Genomic DNA, 9,616 nt, shown 5'->3' on the forward strand with positions numbered 1-9,616 from the left:
TATTTTGGATTAGATATACTAGTGTAAAACATTACAATGCTTCTTTTCCACTTGGAGAAATAATCCTATCTCCTAGCCAATTCTTCATGGGAAGAAATCAGTTTTCATTAAGAGTTTACACTTTTAAGGCCAAATCATTCTTTCTGCAGAAAAAAGAAGTCCTGGAAAAGCTAGGAAATACATTTCAATTCAGAATGATCAGACACCCATCCTGAAGGGTTCGTCCCTCAAAGAGTGGATAGTAAGAGTGACTATTTGGATCCACAGATGTCATCAGATCTTCAGAAAAAAACTGGCTTTTTGTGCATCAGAGAGTGAGAATGGTGACCTCTCCTGGCTCAGTCACAGACTGGATCAGGAAACTATTACTTTGGTTGTCAGACAGAGGAACTCTTTTAGCTTGTATGGCAGAGACCAGTGTTTTGGGACCTGAGAAGCCAGAATTCTAGTTCCAGCTTCCTGTGTTTGTAGCAAATTTTCTTACCACACTCTTTGAGGTTCTCTGAACAGCCAATATCTTGTTCCCCAAAGAAAACTTGATGCATTTCACTTCCCCTTTGTCTTCCATTCTACACCAATAAATAAAATAAAAATCAATCAGGAGTACATTTCTCACATTTGTTAGAAAATTTTAACAGCTGTTATTTCTCCAAAAAGAGAACGGATAGGCAAAATGAAAGGCAGACATTTTTGTGTACAACTTACAAGAGTTGCCAGACAAATATAAGGTCCAATATTGACGCATCAAGATACAACAGGCAGTATATTCCTGAAGAATTACTGAATGGATCAAGTCTACTATGGAGTTACAAATGATTATAGCCACATACAAGATTCAACAGCTTCCAAGAAATGCTCTGCCTTGACTGTTTTATTGCTACTATGAAATGGAATTAAAGGAAGAATTATGAACTTTGCTCATACTCTAATTCTAACTGAATGCATGACAGAAAACTATAGCTTAATGTAATGTAGAAAAAAGAATGCTTGCTTTGTGCCTAATTGTGCAAAGGTGCTGAATACTCTCAGCCACACCAATGTCAGTGACATTGCAGGACTAGTAACTTTGCCTCTGTGTTCTAAAACTATTTACTAATTGGGAAGATAGATTGATACCGTGGATCCTGAAATTAGTGTAGAACGGCACAGCCACACTGGGGGGAAAAAAGGTATACTGGTATTTTTATCATGTTAACTAAACAAGCAGTAAAATCTTAGTGGAGACAAAGCCATTGTAATTTTAACATGTGTCAGCAAGTCAAGGTAAACACTAGGGGAAGACAGTCAGCTGAGAGAGATGGATTGTGGTTCCAACCTACAAGGCACTAGGACTTCGGAGAATTTGCTGCACACCTTCAAATCCCATTGATGTCAGAATTGAAGGCACTCATGGCCTTGCTAGATAGTGCTTACCCTGATCTGCTAACATGTTAAATGTACAATTGTCTTGTCCATACTAGGATTTTATCACAGAACTGTAGGACTGCAAGGGATCTCAATCGGTCATCTAGGCCAGTTCCCTGCACTCAAGGCGGGACTAATAACTAGACCATTTCTGACAAGTGTAACCTGTTCCTAAAAAACATCCAATGACAAGAGATTCCACAACCTCCGTAGGCACTTTGTTCCAGTGCTTAACTACTCTGACAGTTAGAAGTTTTTCCTAATGACCAACTTAAACCTCTCTTGCTGCAATTTAAAGCCCATTACTTCTTGTTCTATCCTCAGATGTTGAGAACAAATTTTCACCCTCCTCCTTTATATACTTAAAAGTTTGTCCCCCCTCAGTTTCCTCCTCGCCACACTAAACAAACCCAATTTTTTCAATCTTTCCTCATGGGTCGTGTTTTCTAGACCTTTAATCATTTTTGTGCTCTCCTCTAGACTTTCTCCAATTTGTCCACATCTTTCTTGAAATGCACCACCTAGAATTGGACACAATACTCCAGTTGAGGCCTTATCAGTGTAGAGTATAGTGGAAGAATTACTTCTTGTGTCTTGCTTACAACACTCCTGCTGATGTTTGCTTTTTTTGCAACATTGTGAGACTGCTGACTCATATTTAGCTTATGATCCACTATAACCCCCAGATCCCCTTCCACAGTACTCTTTCCAGTCATTTCCCATTTTGTATGTGTACAACTGATTGTTCTTTCTTAAGTGGAGTACTTTGCGTTTGTCTTTATTGAATTTCATCCTACTTACTTCAAACCATTTCTTCAGTTTGTCCAGATCATTTTAAATTTCAGTCCTATCCTCCAAGCACTTGCACCCCCTCTCAGCTTGGTATCATCCACAAACTTTATAAGTTTACTTTTGATGCCATTATCTTAATAATTTATGATGTGTTAATAAGAATATACATTTTTCCCTAGGAAATAGGAGGCCGAAAGAGGACAGAGCTTTTAATCACAGATTTTTACAGGTGTTCTTCCACAGATACAGAACAGATAAGTAGTTTCTTTGGGGTATTGCTACCATACAGGCACATGGAAATTTGAGATTCATGGAAATTTAGAGCATGTTAGCAAAAGATGTCATCTATTTTATAGAAATATGAGTTAGATTAAACAAGATACATTAAAATGCAATACCTACATTAAGGAAATATTATGGCTTGAGAATTTAAATGCATAAGTAGGTAAATTCAAAATTATGGTTCCCACACCTGCCATAAATTGGCCCTCATATGTTTTGAGTGCATCTGACTGCTAATGTTCAATAACACCAAATTACAACTTATGCTAAGTCTCAGTTCATGTACAACCACATTTTTTGTTTGTTTGCTTGTTTGAAACTCTTGAGTTTTGGGTGTGTTTGAATTTTCAACCATAAGGGAATATTAACAATTTTCTTCAACGGGGTTTTTTGTTTTAAGAAAACTTACTGCATTTGTTGTTATTGAATGAAGATATGTTCTTAAAACAAGCAATAGGATCAAGACATTCCAGTACTTTACGGATATTGCACCTGGGTGACAAACTACAGTACAACCAAGAGACATATACAGTAAAAGATAGCAGAGACATATACAGAGACATATGACAACCAAGAGACATATACAGCAAGATCACAAATGGTATCCTAGAGCAGTACAGAATACAGATTAAAATACCTTGCTGATCATACCTGAATGAAATGGGATTTTTGTCCTCCAACCCTTTAACAACCACCCCAGTGGCTCCACCAGATCGAACAGCAAAAACCTAAGAGTTAAAATCACATATTTTTAAAAAAAGGCATTTTAAGATACAGCTTCATAGCTAACTCAAAGTCATATCATGGTCTCAACAAGCCTTATTTCTGTAAAACCATGCATTTGGTTTTCTACCCAAATATAAGAGATGAGCTCTAAAAAGAAAAAAAGAAAAGGAGTACTTGTGGCACCTTAAAGACTAACAAATTTATCTGAGCATAAGCTTTCGTGAACTACAGCTCACTTCATCGGATGCATTCATGACAAGCAAGCAAGACAGCATAGGTCCAAGAGAAGTCATATTTGGAAGTAAAGAGTGACCTTAAAAATTACAACTAAAGGAGAAGTATATTTTGTTCAACACTCGAGTAAGAGAGACACCAACTAGCATTCAAAGTGACCTTAAGCAACAAGAGGCATTTACTCATAGACCTCCAAAGGGATTTAGGTATTTTGTTAAGATCTATATACAGGGATATGTAAAAAGGGTAATGTAGTCACCTAGTATCTATCTAGGTTCTAAGGAGTCCTTGAAAAGTTGTATCTGTCAAACAGAAAGGAAATCAAATAAGCCCCTATTAAGTAATAATTAGGGCCCTTTGTTTTCAGTTTTAATTTTTCTCAGGAATTTATTGTTGTTTTTTACCACAACAACAAAAACAGGTGAAAATCAGTGGAAAAAACTTATTTTTTCTGGGCAAATATCAGGGTTTATTTTGGTGGATGGATGGACAGAGGGGGAAGTATTCAGTAGATTAATGCTCTGATGAATGAAATTCAATGTTGTTTACTGCAGAACTAAAACAGAACTCGAAACACAATGCCACCTCTGAGTTTAGAAAACAATATATCTCTAATGCCCAAATAAAACTTTTCATTTTAATAAACAGTTTACTGTTACAGACATACAACTATTAGTCTATAATATTTACATTTAATAATTGGGACACACCATTTGCAGTGCATACACTCAACTTCATCCTTTTCACCTGTTTGTTTTTTTTAAACTTTCAAATACTTCCTTGTGAAACATATTCTGATAAAAAATTTTGTTTTCTTCCCGTTTTAGCATGTCAGATCTTTAAACCGTTATCTGCTAGCAGCTTGAAATGTGTACATGCTAGGTGTCAGATTAATCAGTACATTCAGATGTGCATGCACTTCAGGGCTTGTGTGTGCCCCTGTTTGTTTATTGTGTATATCTTCTAGACTAATAAGTAGCCTTAATTCAACAGGCAGCTTTGCATATACACACAGACTAATGTATTGTTATATATTAAAAATGCAATGTACTGTATTTTGCTAATAAAACAAGTTTTTTTTAATTATTTGTATGATACAAAAGCAGCGTGAAAAATCAGAAAGAAAACGAATAATACTTTTTGTAAAACCCGGGATTTTTTTTTAATTGGTTTAAACCGAAAAGGAAGGGGCTTAGTAATAATGCAGAGTTAAAATATTGTGCAAACTGGAGCACAAAATGGAGAACTGTGTATCAGTCCCAAAGCTTATTGTACAATTTTTTTTTAAAGTCAGACAATAAGAAGGCTTAATACCTCAAGTACAAGGTTTGAAACAATAAAAAAAGTCACAACTGAGAAAAAGGAACCTGACAGCATGTTAGCAACGGAACAGAAACTTAGGCCTTTTCTGCACTACAAATGCTTTACTGATATAGTTATACTGAGAGAACCCATTAGTGTAGATGCAGCTTATGCTGATAGGAGGAGTTTTTCTGTTGGTATAACTCCACCATCTCCCATGACATTAGCTACTTGGACAGGAGCACTCTTATCAGCATAGCTGCGTTTACACTGAGGGCTTATCTATACTCGAAATGCTACAGCAGCCACTGTAGCACTTCAGTGTAGGCACTCGCAACAGTGAGGGGAGGGGTTCTCCCATCAGCGTAGTTAATCAACCTCCCGGAGTCACGGTAGCTAGGTTGACCTAGAACTGCCTACACCAGAGGTTAGGTTGGCTTAACTATGTCACTTAAGGGGTGGATTTTTTACACCCCTGAGCAACACAGCAGGGTTCACTTTACTTTTGAGTGTAGACGCGGTCTCGGGGTTTTGCTGACATAGTTATGTCATCTGGGGGCATGGTTTTTTCACCCCCTTGACCAACATAATTATGCTGACCAAACATGGTAGTGTAAACCCTGGCCATATATGTAATCTCTAAGGCATTGTCCACACTTAAAAGTTTTGTTGCTTTAACTAAGCCACCATAACTAAAGCAACAAAACTTCCTAGCGTAGATGCAGTTATACCAGTATAAAAGTACTTAGACCTATATAATTTATTCTGGTTCAGCAAAACAAACTAAGCTATACTGCTATATAGTGCCTTCTATTAGTATAACTGTGTCTAAGGTTTTCTATTGGCATACCCATGTTAAAAAAAAAAAAAATCACATCCCTGAGCCACAGTTATGCTAGTAAGACTTTAAGTGGAGATGAGGCCTAAGAATCTCCAAGATGTATTATTTGGGTAGCATCAACAGTACGCTAGGCACAGTCCACACACATAAAAACATAGTTCCTGTTCCTTATAATAGTCACAGACTAAGTTGCAATTAACTGTTACTGTAATATTTTACCCTATCTAGGGAGACTGTTACCTTAGATAACATGTATTAAATACATTTAAACTTTTGATTTTTTCTTTATTCTCAAAAACTAGTATTTTAAGATTTATGTATTTTTTTAAATCAGGCTGATATTAGGATAACCTTTTGTGGCTGTTACCAAAGAAGAGGATGAAGAATTTCTCACTGGAGGTCAGAAGTGAGGTAAAAAAGTACCTGGGACAGAGCACTCACTAAGGAGTGTGGGGCACAGGATATCCGTATCAAAAAGTGGATACAAAGATGCTGGCTGCAGTCAGAGGCATATGGAAAATTTAGTGACCACAAAGAGTGGCAGAGACTGAAGTTCACAGCTAGATATTTAATTTCTCTTTTAAGTGAAAGCTTAAATTATATAGAAACTGATCATTTAGACCATCACAGAGACCAAGTTGGTAAGGGAATATCTTTTATTGGACCAACTTCTGTTGGCGAGAGAGAGAAGCTTTCGAGCTAACACAGAGCTCTTCTTCAAAAGCTTGTCTCTCTCAATAACAGAAGTTGGTCCAATAAAAGATTTAATAATTTTATTAAGATGATGTTGAAGTAAAAAGAAAACGGTACAGAGTTTAAGCATAGAAGTTTCTAGTTATCAGGGAATAAGGTACAGATTATCAAGGGGTGTGAAATTCGGTTTAGGAACGGGTGGCGTAAGGAATACATAATCTGCAATCTCCCCGATTGGGAGTAAAAGTTTAACGGGTCAAAGTACAGACATTGAGATATGGGGGTATGTTGTTCATATAATTGCTATGTTCAGGTGTGGAGTATGATGAGTGGATATGATGAGGAGGATGGATTTACCCTCATTTGGTGGGATTTAATGTTCAGTGAGTTTATGGTATTACCTCACCAAACCTGTCTCTCCAATATCCTACAACCAACCCAGCTACAACTACACTGCATTATATTAACACCATCCCTATTCACTAGGGTTAGGGTAAACTGCCTAGTCACCACAGGTGAGTGAGCTTTTCCAAGCACTGGCCACTGTTACTAAGCCTTTATTTTAAATTAGCCCTCAAATTAGAAACAAAGGAATGTGCTGGAGGAGGACGAGGAGCAGCCACCAGAACTCTGAGCCCAGAGCAAGAGCGAAAGTTAGATTTTCCAGCTGTGACACCGCATCTGCCGCCGCCGCCGCGGGCTGTCCGGTCTCCAGTGCCACAGCTGAGGAGGCAGCTTTATATTTGCCATCTCGCACGATCCCAGCCTTTCCCGAAGAATAGCGAGGGAACGATTAGCACCAAGAACGGCTTCTCCGCACACGCGCTGGGGGGGGCTGCAGGCCGTTTACTCGCGACGAGCCTCTCGCTGTGCGGCTTCAGGGGCGCCAGGCTGAGAAAGCCGGGGAGCGCTCGAGGAGGAGGAGGAGGAGGAAACCCACGCTCCAGCACCAGCACCAGCCCCCTCGGCACCAGCTGTGCCCAGGCAGCGCTGGCTCGGACCGTGCCCTGACGGGGGTGGCCAGGCTGCAGCCGCCGCTTTCCCGACCCCGCGAACAGGGGCGGGCGGGCAGGATTTTTAAGCCGTCTCTCCACAGCGGCGGTGGCGGGCGAAGCCCCCCGTGGCCCGGCCAGCCCCGCACCGGACAAGCCCAGGCACCACCCTCGCTGCGATGGCGGATGGCCACAGGGCCGGGGAGATGCCCCCGGCGGGTCCCGCCCCGGGGAGGTGCGAGGGGAGGGCGGCGCATCCCGCCTTGGCAGGGGCAGACGAGCGGCCCAGCCGGCGGCGGGGCTCCCACCGCCAGGTGGGCTACCGCCGATGCCCGGCTCGTCCCGCAGGCGCGTCCTTGCCCCGGCCGGGTGGGGGGTGGCGGGAGGGGGGGCCCCGGCCTCGCACCTGCTTATTGGCCTCATCGAAGAAGACGCAGTTGACGGGATTCGCCTTCTCGAATTGCACGGGCCGCGCGCACAGCGCCAGGTAACAGCCGCGGCTCATGGCGGCGCGAGCAACCCGACCGGTGGATCCGATTCCGGCCGCGCGCGCCCGCCCGCCCGCTTCCTGCTCACCCTCCCCCTGCACGTGACCCGGGAGTCGCTGGCCCCCGAAAGGCGGGGGGGAAACCGAGAGCGCGGGGCGGAGCCTGGGGCCGAATGGGCCCCGCCTCCCTCCGGGCGTCCCACCCCGCTGTCACCGCACCTGTGGGGAGGGTCCGGGTGCAAAGGCTCCCGCGTGCGATCCCGCCTGCTGCGACCTAGGGTCCTTCCTGGCCGCGCAGCCCGTCAGCGCTCCTCCACTCCCCAGCTGCTGCGAGTCCTTCTCTTTCCCCAGCCTTGTCACCCCCCCCGCCCCCCAGCTCTGCCATTTCAAACTCCTGAGCCCCTACCGCCCGCCCGGCCACCCCCCACCCTTGCCTTCGCCATCCCTAGAGCCTGCTGACCTCATTGCTTCGAGGCATCCATCTCTCGTCCCCGGCGTGGTTTGGTGGCCCCGGCTCATCCTGTCCACATTTAAGCCCCTCTTTAAAACCCACAGCTGTTTATGGCGAATCCAACTTGTCCGGAAAATCCTTCTGATTCCTCCCTGTTCCCTACCCTGGTTCTGTCCATCCATAGATTAAGAACTACTGAGGGTAGGGACCATCTCTTCCTGGGCGTTTACACTGTGTCAATGGTACAGAATGAATAGTCGTTTATGTCCAGCCCTTCTGCAGAATGTATGAACTTTCTAAAAACATGATGTACCCAGTTGTCCATCTTCTTCCCTCCACCTAGTATCTTCAGACATCTGCCTCAACTTTGGTGTTACACATCAGGCAACTGAGGTCTGAGCTGCAGACTTCTCTTGTGGAAGGCTGGTTCACACAGCCTTTGCCAGCAAGAGCTTTCCTCTCAAAGTCAGGCCTGAAAGTAAGCTGGTACGGTGTAACGGTAAAAAGTGGCCACCCGTAGCAGCCCATACACAGCCGACACTAAAGCGCTACTGCAGCAGCGTCAGCCAGAGCCTCGGGCTGTGCGGGCCAGGCGCTGCAGATGGGCTGGCTGGGGGACACTGACCTTCCCCCTTCCGCCCGAGGCCTGGCCCCGGCCCCCATACTGGTAAGTGTTGAATGTTACTTTCACCACTGCTCAAAGCCAAGCCTGTGTGCAAGTACTGTTAGGAGGTGGAGTTACTGTCAGTTCTCTCATGCCATTTTTCATCATCTGGAGAAAACATGGAATTTTATTTCTCACACTTGAGTCAAATGAACCTAGTCAAAACAAGGCTGAGATATTACAATACATACAAACTGTCTGAAGATTGAAACAGACGTATGTACAATAAACCAACTAGACCATGATTTGTTGATGACATTTATCACAGGAAGGGTCTGCAACCTGTCACACTTAGCCTTATATGGGAAATCAATTTTTCTACACAAAAATGTCATACATTTCAAACTGACAGCTTTAATTGTTTTTGAATCCAAACATTTCATTATAAAGTAGTAATTAAGAATGTTCTCCTATAACCCAAAGGCCTCTTCAAAAGAGGTCACTTTGTTAGTTTGTCACACAAAAAATATTTATGGTCAAGACATTGCACACAGCACTGAAGGAATGTGTTCCTCCTTGCTTGCTGTAGTGTTTCCAGAAAAATAAACTCAATTTAAAAGAAAACCTCACCTAACTGCCATGCGAGTGAACTTCTTGTTAGAACTACTGTTTACTGACTTCAAAGGGAGTCCACCCCACCTACAGCTCATTTCAGGATTGTGACCATAATTTGCATCTGAGATTTCCAGCTGAACCATTTTTAATCACAGATTATAAAACCCCATTTAGGAAGAGAAATTCATGTTAA

The 9,616-nt window shown here is 42.8% G+C and overlaps 1 protein-coding gene across 1 annotated transcript in view; it reads right to left on the reverse strand.

Moving 5' to 3' along the window:
- RMC1 (regulator of MON1-CCZ1) overlaps positions 1–7,843 on the reverse strand; it is a 27,941-nt gene extending 20,098 nt beyond the window's left edge. Inside the window, exons 1-3 of the mRNA XM_074944502.1 lie at positions 7,673–7,843; positions 3,130–3,206; positions 485–569 (exon numbers count right to left, since the gene is read on the reverse strand). Of these exons, the coding sequence (XP_074800603.1) occupies positions 485–569; positions 3,130–3,206; positions 7,673–7,771 (261 nt within the window). The 5' untranslated portion in view covers positions 7,772–7,843. The remainder of the gene's footprint in view (positions 1–484; positions 570–3,129; positions 3,207–7,672) is intronic.
- Between the last annotated feature and the right edge of the window lie 1,773 nt (positions 7,844–9,616).

This window comes from Natator depressus, chromosome 2, assembly GCF_965152275.1.
Source record: "Natator depressus isolate rNatDep1 chromosome 2, rNatDep2.hap1, whole genome shotgun sequence".
NCBI lineage: Eukaryota > Metazoa > Chordata > Testudines > Cheloniidae > Natator > Natator depressus.